The sequence below is a fragment of the Adelges cooleyi genome, unplaced genomic scaffold, assembly GCF_023614345.1.
Source record: "Adelges cooleyi isolate 19-005CV unplaced genomic scaffold, UGA_ACOO_1.1 ACOO_flye_CR_arks_rails_tigmint_CR_PRNA_9, whole genome shotgun sequence".
NCBI lineage: Eukaryota > Metazoa > Arthropoda > Insecta > Hemiptera > Adelgidae > Adelges > Adelges cooleyi.
The window spans coordinates 13,690,682-13,714,619 of record NW_026096579.1 but is presented as its reverse complement, the minus strand read 5'-3'; the positions used below and the strand labels follow the sequence as shown (position 1 = coordinate 13,714,619).

Here is a 23,938-nt window from a genome sequence, read left to right as displayed (position 1 = left end):
ATTATTATTTGTGTGATGTGTAATAACATATTATATAAGATACAATATTCGCCCTTACTTTTGTTTTTTTTTTAAATATAACACGATATACACTATTATTGTATATATTGTTTTAGAAGACAAATACTAATTTGTATACAATAGATGAAAGATCATCATAATTGTATTAATGCATAATTTATAAAATCACCAGAAGCTAAACAGAAAACAATAACAAACTTGCGGTCGACATTGTTTTTAGGTATAGTTAAAAGATAAATCCGACGCCACAAGGTTAATATAAGTATAATAAAATTTGTGTTCGAAATGGATTTCTTACATGATCGTGCTTGGATAATTTTGCTATATGATGTAATTTTGTGAAGATATAAAATCAATTAATGTTCTACCTTGGGGTGTAGAACGTGCCGTATCTATGCTATAAGTTCAATTACGCTATGGAATGCCGAAACGATGTAAAATAATTGATTTCCCTCTTGTGGTTTCATAATTAAAAGGGGGGAAGAAACTAAAGGGGTTTAAGTTACAAATTAAACGAGCCTTTCTGCCTTATCTGTAAACGTTCAATCATTTTAAAACGCGAATTTCTCTTCGACCCACCCAACCATTATAAAATTATTGACAAAATGCACAAATATAAATATTAGATTTGCATAACACCGCCGTTTTGTTATACTATAATATTCGATAGCGTTCAATTATTTAATTAACCGGGTTAATCCATATTCCATTACACGCAGCCAAATCGAAAATATGTTTGCCTTGTAGATTTTTTGTGCAGAGATTGCCTTAATTAATTTTTAATCAAACAATAGGTAGGTAAAACGAATACTGTAAAATAAACAGGAAATATTATATTAAATAGTAATTTCGATAAAACCATGCACACAATAGGTATTATCTGCAAAATAGATTTGTATAAATTATATTAAACAATTGAATAATAGTTACTGATTTTCAAAGCAGTACATTACATTTTATACATCTTATTACTATAAAAATAATCATTGCAAGAACTAATGTGATATAATAATTAATAGTTATTTTGGAAATCTTAAAAAAAAGCCATCATCTAATTATTTTCAAAAAATGTCGATAAATGTAAAACACTTGAAAAATTGATTTCGTAATATATTACAATCAACCTATATAATATTTTGCCCTATGGGACAGTTTTCTTAATGTTTTTTTTTTTTAGCTTCGGTGTTGTTTTTAAAAATATTGTTTCTATATTATCTACAATTATTATTAGATTTGAACAATAACTAAGTACTGTCGTTGTTAAGAATGCCCTTAAGGTTAGGACTTGTGGAGGAGGGGGCGTTGGCCATTGCAACGAATTGTACCGAGGATGATTGGCTGATTTGTTTGTGAAGGGTTGTTGTCTTGTTATACAAACCACAATATTCCGTCAATAAATTGAGGTAGTTAAATTCAGCTACGTTGTTTACTTATGTAAAACATATGTGTATGTTTGTTATGTGAAAAAGTACATATGTATATATATCTACCGCGCTCGTTATTGCGGGAGAACGGAATTTTTTCCACATTCTTCGTTTAGTCGACAGGGTTTTTGCCCCTAGGGACGCATGGCAGTTTACGACAACGAAAAGGATGATTTGAATAGGTTTATAAAAATGCATGTAAGTATACACCACGTATAATAACTTTATACAGAAAAATAAATCGGGACCTAACACCGGGCGATAAATTGTGCCGGAGCCGAGGATATTATCGCTGAACGGCGGTAATACCGTCGCCCTGACACGGTAATATTATGCATAACTATGTACATGCACATAATATCGCAGTGGCCGTTACGACCATACCTATATACTGTACTGGACGAGGATATTCAATGTGGCAGACGGTTTATTTTTATTGCTACACTATCTCCGGAATCGTTCTCCATAAAACGGGCGGCGGTCGGCTTACCCATTTGTCCGAGACGAATCCCGTCGGATCAAAAAGTTTTACCTGATAATCTTAAAAATAAATTTTGCGGTCAGGAGGAGGTCGTTCAATATAAACGACTGTCAAACGCAGTAGAAGAGTTATCGACAAAGTATACCGGTATACTAGTACATTACATCTGATATTAATCATTTTTCCATTTATTCGACCGAACCTCGCACCCCCGTGTATCTCCTCGAAGGCGGCCGACTGACATCTTCAGGAAATTGCAAAACTATCTGGCGATGACGATGAGCTATATTGTTATGGGCGCGTGTTCTCTTCGACCCGACGCGATGATGGTGTTCGCGCGTTTGCCAATTAAATAAATAATCCCGAGGTTATACAAACGGACTTAACCCGGTGAACCTCGGCGGATCACGTGTATCGCGATAACGACTTTCCAAAGAGGCCGAAAGTACGGTTTGAGTTCATCTACCGAAAACCGCAAACAAAGAATGAAGAAAATAAGAGTTTCCCGTACAAGAATATACATATATCATGATGTATACTCCAGTGTAAAGACCTTGTTAGCTTGCCGGACTTTTGATAAGCTTTGGGTATGAAATTAGTGATCAAGGCAACAGCGATTCGACCGACGAGTCCGTCTGGGCGGGCGCGTAAGGACGTGTTTCCTAGTCGTACGTTTTTATGATTATTATTACTATTATTACTACTATTATCTACACGGTTGCCCGAAAAACAACGCTTTAAAGGATAAATGGTCTGTTTTATGGTGGGCGCACATCCCGGTTTAGTGCGCGACTGCCAAGTACCTTATGGGTGGACTATAACGATTTAATGGGACGCGTACCCACAGGGCCAACATAGGCCAACGTCGAATAAAACCCAGAGAAGATTTTTGTTCTCAGCCTAACCGTTGATTTGTTCAGGCCATCCATTCCCAAACTAAAGCTAAACTAATCTGCCGTATTTCTTCGATCCGCAGCAATTTTTCCGTGCTGTTCGTCACGCGATCCTTATATCTGATTATCACAGACCCGTGAATTTACACAACAAATTTATACCAATAACGTTTGAAAAAAAACTCATTTTATGTTATTAAACAGCATTATTAATTTGAATTGTTTTTTGTTTAAACAATAATAGGTCATTTTTATTTCAAAACAAAAAATCTTGGTTTTTGATAAAGTGTATTAATTATTTATTCATTAACAATAATATTTTTGTTTATACATTTGCATGAGTAACCAACGTTCATCATTATTTTATAACATTCGGTTTTAAACCCGATAACAGTTTTTCATTATTGAAAAACTTTTTATACTTGAGTACTATAAATTATAAAAAAATCTTAAGTTTGTACTTTTTCAAATAAGAAAACCTACAATTTCGAATTTAATACAAAATGTTAAAAAAATAATATAAAATATAAGTTACATCACTAATTAAATACGATACTAATTTATGAGTTTATATTGTTTCTTATTAACCTTTTTGTTTTTGTTTTTTTTTGTAAATCTTTGTAGTTCTATTCTACTTTGGGAATATCTTAAAAAAACTTATGGAGAGAAAGGAGGAGGATTCATCTTCTATTCTCCTCCGTATAATTACGGCACTGAATCTCATTAAAAAACATGTTTTAATTAAGTTGCAAACTATTCGAGTTAACAATTAAAAGTTTTCGTCGAGCCAGAGGAGTACACTGATTTATGGCAACACCAAACCCAACTAAGCTTTGTAATTATTTAGTCATTGTCCTATAATAAACAAATTCCATGAATTGGGTTTTGATTTTAATTCAATAAAAAATTTAAAACGACGATTGGATGCCGAAAATGTTTCATTTATCATATTATCACTTGACAATTTTTTGCCAAACATGAACATTTTCTTCAGTAATTTTTTCTGTACCTATGCATCACGATCAAAACACGGTATCTTTGTAATTGTCCAACTGAATCTGTCGTACATTGATATACCTTTTTTTAACTCTTATACTCCAAAACAATTTAGTTAACTAATATTTCATAATGCAATGCACCTGCAATGTTTACAATGATTGTAACACCACAGTGTACATACTATATATTATTTATTATTACAAATGCAAAAGTGTGTGTTTTTTTTACCATTTCCAGGCTTTAACACTGAAACGATTTCGACGAGTATTGGCAAAGAGGTTCCTTTAGTTATAGCCAATACAGCTCACAGTAGATAAAAACGGGAATCAGCTAATGTATAGTAGGTTACTAGAAAGTTTTTATACATTGATATGCATGTATAGACATATTAACCATAGTAACCTATTCAAATAAATATAAAATTTATATAGAATTTCATTATGAATTAGTTGACTCGAAATATTGTACTGAACTTTAGCAGCTGTTGTCGATACTTTAGGCTTGCCTTTCAGGTTTATGAATGGACGAACGTTGCATTACCCGAGCAGGTGTTACGTTTTCGCAGCAGACTATAAAAAAATATACGGAAAGGTGTGTATAATGTATAATAATAACATGAATAGTAATGCCACGTAAGATAAAGCGAGAACTCGGCGACGTCGTTGATGGTATATATTTTTAGATGACAACGCCACACTGGCTCTTCTTCCGGCGTAGAACATATTCTCTAATAATATTAGGCACATTTAAGTGCACACACACACACACCAAAGGTCTTGGTAAATGTGCGTGCGCTCACACCAAACGATTCAACGACCCAACATAAAACTGAGTTGTCGCCAGAGGCAGTAAAAACATACATAGATAAATGGATAGATGGATGGAAATAAATAAATTCATTTTCGTTTGTACGTTGTTTTCGTTGGCACTGGGGACTTGAAATATTGGTCGGGAGATAAACACACCGCGGGTGAAACGCGTTTCATGTGCAGAATGCCATTTCCGGGCCAGAGTTTTATATCAACTCGCACACAAAAAAAAAGTAGTTTTCAACTAACCCGCGGTCTGACATTTTATTGAAATAGCAACAAAGGCTTGTTGTGCGGCTAAAGTTCACAAAGAACGCCCGCACACTTATTGCATTTTAATAATATAAACTCTCCTTGCATTTTTGTCAAAAAAAAAAATGTACGGACCTTTACAATTTTAGGCACGATTATAAAATTTATTCAACGATATATTTATCATAATATTATGGTTTATAATGTTCGGATAAAACTTTCAATAAGATAATGTTTTATCTGACCGTTTAAAGTTTAATGTATATGATGTAGAATTTTCGGATTTCATTCGTTTTTAATAAGCGACGAAAAAATGGCAAATAAACCAAAACTATCCGAAAAGCGATCTCAAAGCAGCAGCATTGCATACATCAAATCAAGTTGAAGGTTTTGAAAACTTCTTTGCCAAATTAATTCGTAAATGGCTCACAAGATGTATTTTTTGCTCTAAGAATATTATATTCTGTCCACGCATTATTACATGTTGCACGTTTATCGGTGTAATACAAACGACGCGTTTCAGATTATATATTTATACATAACGGTATGACGGCAATACGTTTACGTGTTCAGTACACAATAACATGTATTTACATTTCACACACTATAAACTATCAGACTGATTGACACGACAGTACAGAGAATCAGCAGCCAGCGGTTGCTATGGTAAAGGCTGTCTCAGGGGACAGATCTACTGACGACAGACGGAGACGCCAAGCCGTGATTGCTCGGTGGTTTTTGTCGCAACAGATAAAATCCGTAGCGAGCCATATACGTAAAATCTAGTCAAAATAATAAAATAATAATAATAAATAAGTAGCAGCTTTGAGGTGTCAAAAAAAGTTGCCAAACTGCGACAGTAACCGTTGTCGACGCGTTAAAAAAAACATACACATTAACCGTTTTGTTTTTTATTTTTTCATTTATACTTATATATATATATATATAATTTTGTTTTGGCCTTCTTTCAACTGCAATGAAAAGTTGGCGAGAAAACCGTTGGACCCTTCCAGTTCTGAGAAGCCGTCGACGATTGTGTTTAACCGGTAGAATCTTAAAATTAACTCCATTACGGTAGAGTAGACACCGTAAATCCGGAAACGCGTGACTCGAGCTTAATACACATTATATACACAAAAACAACGCTAAACGCGCTAACAAAAAATAAAAATAAATTTAACGTAATTCCTTTTTTTAATTAATTGACCGACGACGAAAAACATTCAGGTCTAAACGAATCATTAGGTTTACGAATGCAACCGCTTCTGTGTAACGATAGAAAACCCTACGTGTATATTTGTCGCCAAATGGCAAAAAGGAAATATATATATAGATTGTGAGCTTTTTTCCAACAAATTTAGTCAGCGCAGACATGAAAGCTACTGAAAAACGATGGTGGGCGTCTTTGCTATATTGATTCAGAGCCCATTGTAAACGATGCGATTGTAGTCGAGCGAGGAACAAGATGAGGGGGAAAAATAAGCTCAGGTACACCGGAGACAATCTTTTTTTAATCAAGTTCTCGCTCGAATATTCCCCTAAACGCGATCGTGCCAAAAAAAAAAATCTAAAAAACTCCACAAACGCTTAATTTTCAATCTTCTGAAATTGTATTTCGTGTAAGAGTACAAACGTTTTGTTTGTACTCTTAACAAAACACTGGGTATTCAAAATGTTAAGAAGATGTAATTTTGTCTCTAAAATATTTGGTTATGATGCGAATAGCGTTTCGAATAAATTTCAAATTTCAATTATTTTTTTAGAAGACTATTTACAATCGGTAAGTTAACAGTCCAAGTAGGAACTGTCGCGTAATCCTTTTTATCAGTGAAAAACGATATTCTGAGTTAATATTACATTGACGTTTTGACAACTGGAATTATAATGTAACAACAAGTTGTACATAATATTTTAATAACTAAAATGTTACCGTTAAGTTGTCAAAGTCGTTTTGGTTGGATTTAGGCTGCCATTTTTGACACGATTAACAAAACACACGACTGCATTCAACTATTGAATTACTGTAACACGATTAAATGCTGACTTACTCGATCGGTCAGTATTAATAGCCACAATTCGACGAGTAAGAATTATCGTCCCCTATAGTGTTGTCTATAATATTTTATCCAATACAAGCTATAACAGTTGATACCCCTCTCTGGAAACCGCAAAAAGCACCTGCGATACATTACAAATTGTTTAGTCTATCCCCAGAGACTGATGTGCAAAACCTAAAAGAAGCGGGCATGTTGTTCTATATATGATTTATAACGCAATATTATAACTTCATTTTTTTTTTCATTTTGCAGATGACAATAATTTGTTTTGAACATTTTTGTTGCGTTTGTTTTTACCGTTTATAGCGTACAGAAGTACACACTATGCGACTCCGAACTCATAAAAGTTGAAAACCCGTCGAGTGCCTTTTTAACGCGTTTGGACACAATACTCAAACTATACTTTAGCTCAGGATAGTTTGACGTCGAATTATCAACGGTCGTGGCCTGTGAATGTTGTACATTGTTAAGGCGATACACAATACAACGGTTGATTGTGTAAACGGAATTGTGGCTTTTGTCTGTTCGCGAATTCGGTGCTCGATAAGATCGACAACTCGGTATTATTGTGCGTGTCAATGCTATTTATGTGAATGAAATCTGTATCCGGTGTAGTTTTGGATAATGGGTATTGCAGTGGTGGGTGCGCGAAAAACAAAAGCTGTACAGCGTGTGCCGTGCTAGTCGATTTCCCCGCAAACAACACCGTTGTGACCGCGCATTGCGATGGATATTATTTATACTCCGTGTAAAACACGATTTTCCTTCTAAGGGATTATTGTTGTCGTGGAGGGCGGGCCAGACACGAACCAGCAAAATAATAAAATAAAAATACCCCACACGGTGACGACTTCGGCGTGTGTAAATCAAAGTGCCGAGCAATTACAGACACGAGGGGCGAGTGTGAGAGAACTGCACTGTAAGCGTATCATGTAGTATTCCGTGGTTTGGAAAGCCAATTACTTAATAACAGTAGTAGAGTTCGAAACATAGAAAAATAAATTATTGAATTTCATTTTTGTTTTCTTTAATCCGAATAATATTTTTAACATCACACCAATAATTATCAAGTTTCAATCCGGTCGAGTTTAGTAGTCAAGTTGTTGGTCGCGATGATGATTACAGTATTATGTAATTAGTAAACGTTTACAAAAAAGCGAAACTCGGCAGCGGTGTAACGTTTTTGTAAGTAAGTTAAACCCAAGCAAAACACGAGAAAAAAAAATGACGGTGACACGAGTTGGACATAATATTCCTTGAACGCGTTTTCTCAACGGGGTATCAGAAACGAAAATCCATACTTCAGCAATGTCGTCGAAAAGGGATATAGGTTTGCGTGTATCAATACCGTATCATAATAAACATTGATATTAATATTAATTATCATGAACCCTTCTGAATAATCAAAGGGTCGTAGATTTGCGTCGACCCTCTCGAGATTTGCGTACATGTCTCTCAGTCGGTGTTCTGTCTGAGAAGAACTTTCCCGGGGGAAACTTTATCGTACAAAAAGTTTCTCTGTATACAACACACAGAAGAGTGTGCTTTTCTCGTGCATTGTATGTTATATATATATAACACATACATACATACTACTCTCGTTTCAAAAACGCTCATTTGTTGTTCTCAAAATAGCAGGCTTGACGGAATAATCAAAGTTTAAAATAATTTTAAATAATACGTTGACTGGTTTCCGTTAACAATATCCCGCTTTACTTACACTTTGAAATAGTTACTTATAGGCCATTATTCATACAAAAGTTATTTAAAGTTATTACAACAGTAACCTCCATTTTAAATAATTTTTTATAATTTAAAAAAAATTTCGCTTGTAAATACAGCTTTATCAAAAAATACAACAGAGAATACTTTTTTTTGCTTTAAAAAAAAGCTACTAGTTGATCTTACTATAAATTTAAAAACCATTTGTTATGATAAATATGTAACGCGCAGTATACGCATAATACTAACCCTTGTTTACGCTCTGAAAAACTGCAACCGACTTTTTGAGAAAAAGGGGGAGAGTGGAACTTTAATGGAACTTGAATTTATTTAGTCATTTACAACTAAATAAATTGTCATCATTTAAATTGTATGCTAGATACATTATTGTCAAACATAGTCTTGTTTCTTCCTCTTAACCGTCCCAGTCCAAATATATATATATATATTATGATGATTCCCGTTTTAGTGTCACTTCGGTGTACTAAATCTTACCTTGCGAAACACCAGCCGGTCATCGCCACCCGCCGTCATATCCGCCAACAACGCTTCCACCGACTCCTCTGTCGTGGTAGCCGTTTCTCCTTGGTCGGGGGCCGAACAACCACAATCGTTCATCATACCTGCGCTCAACACGATCGTCGCAGACAACATAAGACCAGATGCATTCGTTCTCGTCAACAGGAAGACACCGCGGTGTCAACGGGCACGTCACTTGAAACGCACAACCATAAACACAACGATGAGAATAAATGACAAAAATATTTAAATCGTTTCCCTCTATCTTTGAGTCTAACAAACCCTCGCCGAGATGTTGGTTTTTCCTACGGTGTTAACGAATAACGCCGGTATGTGCCGAAAGTAGGAAAACGACCAAAAACACAGCGATTAATTATTTAAAAGAAAAACTCGAGTATTATACAAAAAAAAACCTAATGTAAAATCGTAGCACTTATAAAGTGCTACTAAAGTGCGACGAGCTGTAGGTAAAATAAATTATCCGAAAAGGTTTTTAAATTATTCACGAGGGTACTACCTCGTCGTTATACAGTAATTGTTGTCTTACGCCTTTCTCACACCTAAAAACAAGTAGCGTCGTGTGAGAAAAATTATTTATAGTATTAATTTATATTATAGAATAATTAAAACACAATGCAGTGCTAATTTTACAGAAGCGCCGGCTATACACAATCGTAATACTCGATAAACATATTTTATAAAAATATATCTATTCAAACAGAAAACAGCGATACCAAATTACCACATTCCAAAGGTTTATAAATAATTGAAAAATACTATTTAGTAGGTAATTTAGTGGTTAATTTTAACAATTTTTATAGTAGGTAGAAGTATTACAGAAATACTTAGGTTTATATAACCTACGGTTAGTCGTCATTTTTTTAACTTAGAAAACAATGTCCACACATAATATTAATTTATAAAAACGATAATAAAAAAACAATACTTTTAGTTACACCCTAATATTTTACTAAATAGCATTACAAAAATGACTTAAGAAACAAATTATTGTTTTTTACACAATGTAAACTAATGGCTATTAATTTACATAAGAAAATGTTAAAGCTTTTATTATTAAAATAATTAAAATGTTGCTTCATACTTTATAATGAAAGCATAACAATTTTAGCAAAAATAGCAACGTAGAAGTCGGCAACGACGTTTATTAGTTTAGTAATTATTATTTTGTAAATTATTATAACGATATTACAGTTTGTACAAAACATTTACTTTTAATACATTCATTATTAATGAATTATGAAATCATTATTTATATATTTAAAGCTTTGAGTTTCAAGGTTAATTATAATATTGTTACTATTCGAACTAATTTTTAAAACAATGCATTAATTTTCAAGAACACTCACAACTAACTTTTTTATAAATATTACTGGTTTACCTTCAACCTAATTTCTGACCCCGTTTTTAAACTCTAACGCTATGATAAGGAAGTAAAAAAAAAACACTTAAGAGAAGTTTTTCATGATTTTTTGTTGAGTTGAAATATAATGACAGGGATTTACTATGATAAAATAAACTCCCAAACAAATTAAAAACCAATTAAAAGCGTGTCAACATTTTAAACTTGAAAAAAAAATGTTTAACTTCTATTTTATGCTCTAAAAAAATTATATGATATATTTATTGATTGACTATTTTATATCTAATAAACAATTTTATAAAGCAAATTCATGATATAACTATCATTAAGAAAAAAATTATAGTATAAATATATGCGAGCTCTACGAAGAATGCTAAAAGAATACACGTGTAGAACGAAAATATATTTTTCTATAATTAATTCGTCTTTTCAATACTTTTCTTACAGGGGGAGAAAGGATATTTTGGGACACGAGACTGCGGTATTGTCCTCGGGTACGTTGATCCCTATCTACGACGGCTTGTCCGAACAGGATAAATATCCGGCTCATTTCTCCGATTGTTTTTCTCATCACGGACTCTGGACGAGGGGAAGAGGATGGGTGGTTGTTCGTTTTCAAAGTGGATTACTGCTGCCACACCGCATCGGCCAATTTCGTCGTCTATTTATCAAACAGCCGTTATACGAAGTAGGTGTACACGAAGCTCCCCTCTCTGTCAATGTCTATATGTATGTGCATGTGTGCGTACTGTATAGTAAGTATTAGGGTACGAGTAAAGGAAAAGAAGTGGTGGACCTATGCGGTGTATTTCTTTTTTAATCCACATAAAGTCGGCCTACATCACCCTTTCGAAATATTTTTACACGCCTTTGCAGCAGCGTGAGTAGACAGTAGTATTTTAAGAGTTGTCCGACACACACACACACACACGAAGATTAGGACGGAACAGAGGCTTCTATATTATATCCTATTATCTGGGTCTCAACACCCTTTATTAAGTAAACCACCGCGCCATTGGGGAGTCAAAGAATAACTGCGCGGAGACGACCTAACCGGCAAAAGGTCGCAATGTGTTGTTGCAAACGCGAAGTGTTGGCACGTGAACCGCATACAAATTAGTAATTTCGCAACAGTACCACCGTGTTTGACCTTCCTCTTTCCGATCCTTCCCACCCCTTCGGTAAAAGACGTTCTGATCTCCGCCAACCGACCAAATGACCGTCGCGTGTAGAACGTGCGTAAACCTCATTGAAACCCGACCGACGACGAAGAAAGGGGTGCGGAGCGGAAAGGAGATTCACGTTTCTTAAATGAAACCCCCGCGGTAAATACGGTGATAATGGTATTACCAACACGGCGCCGAAATCGCACGTAACTACATTAACACCTGATATATTTTTTTTAGAATAACAATTTACAGCCCTATTTTTTCTATGCTCTCGTGGAACACTTACCACGAAAAGTATTGGAAAACATTTCAATATTACTGTAATTTAAAATAGGTCTAAAACAGCCAATCTCAATTAATAACACCCAAGTGCACCAATGATAAATTCGAAAATACTAGTCAAAAGAAAACCGACTTTTCGGATAATCGTAACAAGTTTTGAAACTTTTACTACTTAAACTGTCATGTAATATAAACAAATATCGATTTGTAGTCCATGTCATAGAGAACGGGTAGAGTGTTGACAAATATTCGGTAACTACGGTTTCTCCCGTTTACCTACAAACACCCACATACATATATGAATACACTTAGGTTAGGTACATGTTTTACCTTGTCTTAAGTCACATCTCTACGTCACCTATTCTTTTGTTTACTATTCAATTTCGAACCATTCGGTCTTATAAGGTATATTTTAACGCTCTTTTTTCAAAAGTTAGTATGGTGAGGTTTGCCTTGTTAATGTAATGTACAAATTTATTATTGAAAGTAACTTGTTGTCTTGCAATAAATATGTTTTTTTTTCCTCAGCTTATTTTCTAGAATATAATATATGGCGTTATTACATAAGTGTTATATTTTTCTTGATAAACGACGACAATATACACCATTTTAATAAGTTAAAGCGACCCACAGACGGGAAACGCGCCGATGTCGTTGAATTGCCTACACGGAACGCCGTGAAATGATAACTGGCAGACAGCGACTGCTACTCTATCCCGACTAGGCCGCCCATGCTTCGACCGGAATTTTATTAACCGACTACAATGTCATATACAAGCGCACGTGAGTTAATTCCACATACCGATCTTAGGATTTGTGCGCGTACAAAATTACCCGCATGCCATAAAAAACCGTCTTGAACTCATAAAAAAAAGATTCCGCGAGAAAGTATACTTTATTTACGACGACGGGTACAAAATCTAATCATAAAAAGTGAAAAACTACTAACGTTTACACACGACAGCAGAATGATCTTTAAAAAGCAACATTTTCTACTTTCTAGCGTATATTGATGGTTAACACCTTTGAGAATATTTACAAAAAAACATTAAAAAGCCGTAGTTTAAACCGTTTTATTATCGAGTGTTTTATAGTGGTGAATTTACAAGAACATATTACTCTAGTTTTAGTAGCCTTTTTTTATCCGGCTCCAGTCGAAGAAGAGTGTTATGTTGTTTATGTATTTTCTGTTTATCTACCTAATTTAATTCAATTTATTACAAGTAGAATAGATTTTATAATGGCCACACAATACAACATAAAAATTTGAGAACTCAAATCTAAATCAACAATTATCCATCAACTGTTATTAAAACCGAGATTATAGTTTACACAGTAATCAAAACGTATGTGTTGAACTATCGTGACCGGAATGTAATGCAACTAAATTGATATTATACAGAGCTATAGTATATAGAATATTAAGTAGTGCAAAATAACAAATAAAAATGACCGTTGAATACATGTTTGCGTGTTCACCATCATCGCGTGTTAAAAGATACCACTAGAACGATATCGATATTCGGGCATCATAAAACGAAAAATAATCATTCCTATTCTCGGGATCTAAGTATTTAATAGCTAACACAGTAATAGATATATATGTAGGCACTATTCACGTTAATCGATTGCAAAGCCTATAAAATATAAACGCAAAGAGAAAAAAGTATAGAGAAAGTACACTGTCTGGCTTTTTTTTCTACGGTATTAGATTTATAAAACCCCATTGGAAGCGAGGGGAGGGGAGTTGAGTTTAGAGGACATTAAATTTTTATTGGCAATTCAACAGCCGAGTAATACGGCTCTTTTAAGGAGCTTCTCCGTGTCCCTCAACGCCATCTTGTAATCTGTACAAAGTGATATGAGAGTTTCAATACGTTCGACAACGTTAATTAAACCGGACAACCCGTACTTTTTTTACAACCCAAACATTTCCCAGTGCGAGAAACCCCCCGGCTACAATAGGACCTTTAGATAATAAACCCCGACATACTGTACACCGGCCCGGTCCATAAATCAGAACGTCCCTTTGAAAACCGTACCCCGATTAAAGCCGTGGGGGATCCCCACGCGAAAGGATTCTTTTATCATCCTATTATCTTCGAAAGTTTTTTTTCCTGACTGTTGAAAAAAAATAAAGGTTAACCCAAAAAAGAAATATAATGCGTATAAATAAACAACAACGGAGTAATAATATACATATAGATTATACACTATCGATCGGGGACTAAAACGAAGTCAAATAATAAAAAATGAAAAAACTCTTTACAGTTGCGCAAAGCTAAAAAAGAAACGCTACTTGGCCACTAGAACAAAATTATTATCTTTTTATCTACTGCTTTGGGGTATTAGTAATAGATTTTTTCTAAGAAAATCACTCCATAGTGTTAAAAAAATACATTTATATTATTTAATGTATAACGCGGTATGGTTGTTAACGCTCACTAAAAAAGGAGATTTTGACATCTTACCTATAGACATATTTGATATTTTAAACTACCCCTATGCATTTTAAACACATATGTTATAATTTCATTACCTACATACATTAAATTACATATTGTTATTATTTTATAGTTACATTACATAAATAGATCGTACAATTATAAAAAAAATACATATTACATATGTGTTGTACATCGGTGAGTTGGAAAGTTTTTTTTGCATACATGTAGAATTATTTTTAGTAGCATGTACCTATGTGTATTAAACCGACCGCAAAATTATAAATGTCGAAACAATATGCTCATGTTAACTCGAACACACGGGTATAAAATATTGATTATTTTTTTCTGCACATCAATTTGCGTAGTAACTATATGGTACAGTAATTACACATAGCGTTGGTTTAAAAAAGTGTATTACAAAAAGCTGTCAAGCCAGCTTAATAACAACCCACACGATACAGAATACTAATGAGAAATAAATATTTTAAATTTAATACTATACAAGTAGTATTTTGCAGAGGTATACTCATATAGTTTGTTCAGAAGTTATCTAAAATGCAATATTATTAATTTAGATAATTTAAAAAAACTCATTAGCTAAGAAAATGTGGTAGCCCATTTATAAGAATACATCAATGTTATCACACAATGTATTGCCAAATGATAGTCAAACCGTAAATATAACGCTGGTCGCCAGAGTACAGAGTTTATTTGATAATTTAATTATTTATAACAAGGTACAAGTAAATGTTGTACCATTACGATACATTTGTAAGTCAAGTTAATTTAAACACAGTTACTAGAACAATATTAAAAAAGTGGTTACATTACAATTGTATACATCTGTACATCAGGTATTATTTAAGATCTTTCTGTTAAGTTCTTAGAGTATTTTTTTTTTTTCTGTTAATATAATAATTACGTTAAAAAGTATAACTGGTAATATCTCGAACTACAAAACTAATTAAAATCCTATCGAAGCAACTTTGAAAAGTATTCACATATATATATATATATATATATATATATATATATATATATATATGCGTATATTCTATCCGTGTCTAGTTGGAAGTACTAACCATCCTTCCTTTTATACTTTTCATAACGTTTGTACTACACGCCTGTAGTTAATCGTAGTAAATAATGTAGCTGTAATTTATTTATAAGTTTACATGTCCTTAAGAGTCCAGCTAGCTATGACTTTTGACCGATACGTGTTTGTGTAAAGGTTTTGTTCCAGCAATTCTAAAGACAAACTGAACATAAACAATGCTTTGTAGCAGATACAGTATCCCTTCTAGTCCGTACTAAAGTCGGACTATATAAATTCAATCCGAAGTTGACTTAGCACTTCGCAAGAGGATACTTTCTGTTTCAAAATATTGTTATTTAATAATTTTTCGCACTGCTTACGTGTACTAGACGCGAAACGTGTCAAATACACTTTTATCGATCACACGACGCTCTTTCATCAGAAGCATGAAAAAAAAATGATAATAATAACAACACAAATACGACTAGAGATAGAGTTGCGATAAAGGGGCAAAAAAGAACCCGGGCATAAACAAAACGTCGTGGTGCGCCGTGGCGTGAAGAGATTATTGTGACACAAATACATATCGACAGAGAAAAATTGCTCGTGTGTCTCTCTCGTTCTAGTCCCTGGTGTACGTGCGTTATTTATAAAGAACAAGGGAGGCTCCTACGATATTTTGTAAAATATAACGCAATAGGTATTTACCTGCATAAGGCGCACGCGGTAGTGTAGTATTAAAAGTATCAGTATTGAAACGACGGAAAACTGAAACGGAATTTAAATCGAATTAACTACAAACGGAACAAATCTGTCACAAATATAAAACCGTTTTAAAAGTGTAAAAAAATCGAACATCGAAGAAAAAAGTTGGCAGTGACACAGACGCAGAAGCGGAGGAGGGCGTGAGAGGAAAAAAAACAATAGTGTAATTTATTTCTCCTTAGGGCCGAATAACCCGAGCGGAAAAACAACACAAAACAGTAATAAACGTAAGTCTTTCGGAAAACGCGAAGCGTTTGTCACTTTTCAAAGCTCTCGTGTAACGACGTCGCTAATGGAGGACGGCGACCCGTTAAAAATGTAAACCCGTATTAGATTATTATATAATTATTAAATTATAATTTATACGACGTATCAACACAGATGTATATATAATAAACTAGATTGCTAAGTGTCCACATGCCGCCAATAGAGATAATTGAACTTACCATTTTCCGCCATCTTTGTGGGAAATAGAACCTTATCACATGTTTATAACTGTTATAACAATTACAAGTTAAGCTGATAGCACAGAATTATATAAATATATATATATATATATATATATATATATATATATATATATATATATCTGTGCGTATCAACGAGTTTCGGGTCTCTTACATGATAATAATAATTTCCACGGCCGCCTGTGTTAAAATATACCGCATTATTATGAATTCGATTAATCCGTCCATCGAGCTGTTCTCAGTGACGGGAAACGTCAAAGGAAGAAAATAAGGAATAAAGGCCCGCCAGGCGGCACACCGATATTATATTTTGTGATGCCTCCGCCGCCACCTCTTTACACCTATTGTCGCCAAAACGTGCCGATTTCTTCTTTTTTTTTCGCCTGTATTTTATTGATTTTCTAGGTCATGCTTCCCGATTAAACAATATATTATTATTATTATGATGTGACTTTACCGATAAAAGGACAATACCTGAGGACGACGTGACGGTGGGTAAGTGAGTGTGTGTATAGTTTAATATAAGGCACAAAAAAAAAGGGGCGAGCAGAGTGAACCGGCGAAAGAGAAGGCGCATACAGAGATCGTTCACTCGAAAACGGCGGCAACTAAAAGTTTTTTCGGGCACGAAGAGTTAAATTAATTAGCTTCCCGCCGGCAGACAAGTAAACAACCCGATCTCAATCACATCTTGAAAGCGTTAATTATATTATTATACAGGGAGGAATTGTGTGCACTAGAAAACGCTTCGGGCTACCAACGGCAAAAGCCACCGTAGTCGGTTGACCGTGTCACCGATGTCATCTGCCGCCTCTAATGACGTACATACTATACATAATGTGTGTAGACCGAAACCCCTTTAAAGGATCGAAGCAGACGTTAGACACCCCCGAGCTAAACGCGTGTACTATACAGCAAGACCTATTGCAAAATATGTCATTAATTTTTTAAAAGTTATAATTTTTAAAACGTCAAAAGTTTGTTATTTCAATAGGTCATCATTTTTTTCAATTAGAAACACGACAACGACCGTCCAAGGATACTCTGCGTATATTATATTGCTCGAAGCGAAGAAATATTATTTTTTCGCGTCTAGTTTGTCGTTTAATTTTCTCCGTCTTTTACTGCTGTTACGTGTAAACGACGAGCGCGACCGTAACGGAAAAATAAATATTGTAGTTTTGTTATGTCGGGAATACAACATGTCGTTCACATCCAGTCTAAAAAGACATCAAAAGGAATAGGAAATAAGGCGACCTTAGAACAAACCTATACACACGATCGACTTTATTTAAAAAATAAATTCTTTTACTATTCCAATCTACGGGTTAACCCTAAAATAAAATATATTAAAATGAAGCATAAAATAAAATGTAAGTGTATGATAAAATATAATAGGATACAGTTTTTTTTGGACAGTTTTAAGTCGTATTTTTTTTAAACCTCAACCGGAGATAAAAACCGTGTACAAGCACATTTTGCCAAACGCCGTCACCACCGGACGACATTTATATTTTCTGTTAAAGATCACGTAGACGTGTCGGCTAGTTAATTTCTCTTGAGACTATTTCCTTCTCCGACAAAGGCGGTCAAAAACCTGACGGATTCAATTTCTCTCCTATCTGTTGGTAATGAGATATCTACAGCTCGTCTGCGAATATTTTGCGGAATAAAATATTTTTTGTAATACAATATAAATCCGAATCTAGGACGTATTAACACCGTTCCTAACCGTACCCGTTCCAGGAGCACAACATAAGGACAGCAATTACTCAACGACAACTACCACCGTTACAAAAATACCTATGATGTTTCTAAAAAAAGAACTTGTTGTCATTTCCACAGACCGATATATGTCCAGACCCGCCGCTTGATACTATTTAATGGTAGCGTATTAAAAAAATGTATTTATTCCAGGAAAATTAGAACATAGATTAAACACAAATCATCACGACAGAGGGAAACGAGAGTAATATTTTATTTACTACGCAAACAAAAAAACACTCATTACAAAAGTAACAATAATATTTACCAGATAGGCATGTTTTGAGGATAACGGTTGTCCCATGACGGCACGGTCTTCCGTGCAACAATAATAAATAACGTAATAACAATTTATAGTTGTATAGTACAACCGGAGAATTATCGCTAATAAGAGAGGGCGATAATAATAAAAATTGTTATCAATGAGCACACACGGTTTTACTACCAACTATCGACATCGTACACGCACATCAAATACACACGCTAAGGCGTTTCATTCATAAGTGAAATAAAAATAAAAATAAAAAACACTACGATCTCTTGTGTTCGCCCACCGCCGGTAGTGCGGTTGTCGTATTGAGTATACGGGCGACAAACAACTACTGCGGGGCCTCTGTTTCGGGCAACGGTGACGTTTTAGCGGTTGCCTGCCTGTTAGCGTGGACGGCGCAAAATCCGCGCCGTTCTCGCCTGCTCCCACCCACCGCCGGCCACAAACCATTTGTGATATAATTACAAAAATCTAACCGCACGTGTCTATGTACCTGTAATATATACGAGGGTTGTTTGGAGAAGCATGCCTGTTTATTTAAAAAAAAATCGAATTTTAATTTTTTTTATCTAAAAAATGTATAACAACTGATTTTTGGCATGGTCTCGCCAAGTAGGTCGATACGTTTTCGATACCTAGGATCACCTTGCTCAATTCCAAACAACTCCTATGATCTTTTCATCGGCTGTGCAACGTTCTCCGGCTAAGCACTTTTCGATTCGGCAACAAGGTGAAAATCACTTGGTGCTAAGTCAGGGCTGTAAGGTAGTTCAGAAAGTCCCACCCGAATGAGTTGAGAAGATCAGTTGCCGAAACCAAAGAAAAGGATTGTTGACGGAAGGTGTTTGCCTCCTCCACGACTATGCCCGTGTCCTTATAACAACTTTCTTGGCACCAGATGATTTTCCCAATTGAAAAATCCTTGGCCCGAGAACGTTTCACAACTGATGAAGAGATCAAAAAAGCTATTGGGGTTGAACAAGGGAGGTGGCGGAAGATTCCTCAAAGAGTGGATGAAAGAGCTGATTCTTAGGCATCGAAAATGTATCAACATATATTGGAAAAACGCTAAATACGGCTCTGCCTGTACAGCGTTTTACCGAAACAGTTCTACATACATTATTTACCATAATGATTGCAGTTTTCAGCGCGTCTCGGGAAAAACCCTATAAGCTTATATAAATAAAAAGGCTCTTCAAACGTTTTTGATGTTATGATAATTTACTTAATTTTATTTTTATAAGTAAAAACGCTATGCTCGACTCGGTAAAATTGCTACGTACGCATATTACGCATCGTTTTTAAATATAGAACGTTTTTGTCAGGTTAAAGTTATGTTATTATTAATTTAAAACGCATACGTTGCCATATCCAAAAGTACCTACTGCGTTGTACTGAACACGTTGCCAAGGTGAAAAGCCACAGTAACACACATATAGCCGCGTTGTAAATATAAGTAGTGTGTCTTTCATTTATCTCTAGAAGAACCCACCATTCCGCAAACAAACGTATTCAATAAACACATTAGTCATTACTCTCTTCTTGATCGAAAAACTTCAGTATACAACTTAAAACATATTTTCGTAGCTTAAAGGGGTAAAAGATAAAAGTGTTAAAGAAAATCGTAATTCATTGTAATACCATAAAAATAAAAGATAGTTTAGCAGATAATAAACTCTTAAAAAAATATGTAATTAAACGACAAAAATTAAAGCAATTATTAGTTTTGATAATTGGATATTGATTACAATTTAATGTGTTTAAATGTTAAATACAAAAGGTTATATTAAAAACTTTCAACATTATATAATATACATTTGTTTGTTAAAATGTTTCAACACATCGTTTAAACATTTTTACAGGTATTTTGTCTTAGAACTAAATTTATTTTATATATATAAAAAAGCCAATTCGGTGGGATAGGGACATAGTGGTGACAAAGCTTATAAGGGCGACTGAGGTTACAGATCTACAGGAATTATTGTAACTGAAAGTGATAAAAATCACTCGAATATAGATGTATTGAAAACCAAAACCAAACTAGGTTTTTTGTATTCTTATATATATGATATAATTATATATAAGAATATATATATAAGATTCTTATATATATATATATTACATGTGTATAGAGCTTACAAAGAAAGAAACAGTCGATCTCTCTCAATTGACTCATTGCCTACCTACTCAAACCAGAAACCTACGTAATTACTCTTGCCCTCTCATCCCGCTATACCGTCGCCGTTTCTAACGTCTCTTGCAAACAAAAGGCGTGACCCGAATTATTAATTTTAAGTAGTACACAAAAACCTCATCAACACGGCGTCGACAATTTTTCCTTTTCTTCTGCGAATAATAATAAATATATATACATCGGGCGCTTTTTAGTGTTTTGCCCAAGTTGCGCATTTTTTCGGCTTATATGGAATTTATCATTGAGATCAACATCTGTACGCGCGCGACGTGTCCTTAAGTGCCGCCATTTCAATACCAATTACGGCGTTATAACGTGAAAGTGCACTCGTATGCGAGCTCAACCAATTAAAAATTCGTTAGTCTCGTGAAGCACAACTATTATTATTACGCACTCTTTGTTTTAATTACAACATTGCTGGTTTATGCCGTAAAACGCGAAATTAGCAAATATAATCGGAGTTGCTTAAACATTTGACTGCGGATCTTAGGGTCGGGTGTTTTTTGAAAACTCCTTAGTTTTGCAGCCGTTTGCATCCGTTACACCTTTATATCGTTTCGCAGGTACACGATGTATTTAAATATAATAATATTGCACAGATAGTGGGAGAACTTGAATTCTGATTAATCGCAGTTCATCCGGTAGGGGATCGGACGGATTTCATTTCCGTTTGTTTAATGTAATATTATAAATTATAATAATTGCCACCAAACCCTTTTAAAAGACCAAAACCAATGCTACGGGCAACATTATGAATGATATTGTCAAATAATATCAGACATCAAGGTCCACGTTCAAAGGGTATTTTTTTGTTCTCGGCCACGATTGTATGTAGTATTGTTTTATTAAAACATATTTAAATAACTAATTTGCTATCCAAACGAATGTTAAGACAATGTCTCGTTGGACTTTGAGACCAAGTATAGATTCTTCTTATCGCCATATTGATTGTAATATATACGTTTCGTACCTTAATAACTAGTTATTATTAGTTATCAACTTACATATATAAGTTGATAACTATATCACAAATCGATCCCCTTATGGATTTATACATTTTATATTTAAAATTTAAATTTTTAAAATAAAATGTACATTTTAAAATACATATTTTTTAAATGTAAACTTGTAACTTAAAAATATACCCTCGCAAACTTAAAAATAATAAAACAAATCAATCATATGAGTGATAACAAATTTATGTTTATTTTTAGTAATTACACTTGCCAACGCTAAAAACCGAGATTTATAAGAATATTACAAGGCGATAAACTAAAATATAATTGCAATTGACCAAGTGTGTAGTGATTTGACGCATTAACACAACGTTAAGTCATACCATCGAATATAAACATACCCGGTATATTATACCTAATGTGATTTGATTATAATTTACTCGAGCCTAACACTGCGCGGCGCCAATATGAAAATTCGTACAAACTAGAAGTTGGTGATGGAACGGCGATCGAAAAGGGTAGGTAGATGCGTATCGTGTTAATAGGATATAGGTATATAATATGATATGTGTATAATGACTGCGATATATAACATTGTATACAATTTTAATGTCTGTTCGACGCGTTTAATACATGACAGACACAATAAATAGCCGAAGAAGCAAAGTAGAACGCCGGATATGAGCGAAAATCGCAGAGCACGCAATGCACGGTATATGCCAGCGACCACGCAAATTCGGTCGACAGACATTCAATTAAAAGTAATTTACTCATTAATATCCACACGAATATTACATATGTGTATTTAAATATCCTACTGGCAACTTATGTGTGTACTTATATGTATTATGAATATTATGTTGTTAGTATTTTCTGTAATAATAATACAATAGCTGAACGTTAAAAACGCGTAGGTACACGTCAATAAATATGTTGCTGTAATGGGCGTCTGGTACGCCAAATTTAACTGTCAGAAAACTAAACCAGTTTAATGTTCAATCATGCAGGTGTATACGATTTGTACACTAAAAATAGTGGGTTCATATGCAAATCTATTGTACAATCAACCTACCACCTACCTAGAACTTGTTGTTAAACTACCATACTACGGATTATTTAACAACTTATTCCAGCTAGACAGCTGTATTAAACGAAAGTTTTCATGTGTCATTAATCATATGATTGTGTTTTAACACTAAGTGTTAAAACAGTTTATTTAGTTTAGATAAGTTAGCTTAGAAGTCATTTTAATATTTAACTATCATTATTTTGTTGATAAATTTTGAAAAATGTATGAAATAAATATTTATTTTAAAAAATATACGAGTATGCAAAATTTTGTCGTTAGTACTCGGTGAAACGTTATATCGACCGAATTAAAATATATTGAATGTTTTTACATTGTAAATAATATTGATTATGCGGTTGCATCTTTAAGATAAAAAAATTCCCTTATAAAATTGCTTACGCTTGAATTAAAATAGAAAATAAAAATATACAGTGAATTTACTATAATAAATAGTTATTTCAAAATTAAAAACCCGGTTTTAATCATTTTGGAAGTATTCGCATGCAAATGTACTTTGCTACGTCTATACGTCGAAGGTCACATAAATAAGTTAACGACTATCGATAGGAAAGCTTGAAGTAATAACGTTACACAATTCTCACTTAAAAGCAAAGTTTTCTTATCGCATAAAAGTTCTCTAATAACTTCGAAGAAATACCTTGCAGTTTCTATATTAACAAACGAATGTGTATATATATATATATATATATATATATATATATAAATCACATATAAATAAATTGAAATAATCTAAATAATAATTTACTCAATGAGTATACCTATAATTAGTATTTTTCATAATACATATATCTGGTAATTGTTAATTGGTAGACTCGAAATTATAAATAAATAATTTTTAGCGAATAATAAAATAGAATAACGATCATCAACAGGTGACTAGATGGATTATATTTTTTTGGCGATTAAGCATAGCCAAAAATATGTTTCTCCTAACATATA

The 23,938-nt window shown here is 33.9% G+C and overlaps 1 protein-coding gene across 5 annotated transcripts in view; it reads right to left on the bottom strand.

Annotated features, from left to right (window-relative positions):
* The window catches only part of LOC126846136 (uncharacterized protein CG43867), a 69,059-nt gene that overhangs the window by 17,256 nt on the left and 27,865 nt on the right, over positions 1 to 23,938 (bottom strand). Inside the window, exons 1-2 of one of the 5 annotated variants that reach the window (XM_050585325.1) lie at positions 18,757 to 19,066; positions 9,154 to 9,372 (exon numbers count right to left, since the gene is read on the bottom strand). The exons of 2 other annotated variants lie outside the window; for them this stretch is intronic. In XM_050585325.1, the coding sequence (XP_050441282.1) occupies positions 9,154 to 9,312 (159 nt within the window). In that variant the 5' untranslated portion in view covers positions 9,313 to 9,372; positions 18,757 to 19,066. Of the gene's footprint in view, positions 1 to 9,153; positions 9,373 to 18,756; positions 19,067 to 23,938 lie in introns of those variants that run through there. 2 more of the 5 variants (XM_050585326.1, XM_050585327.1) reach the window with 2 other exon arrangements.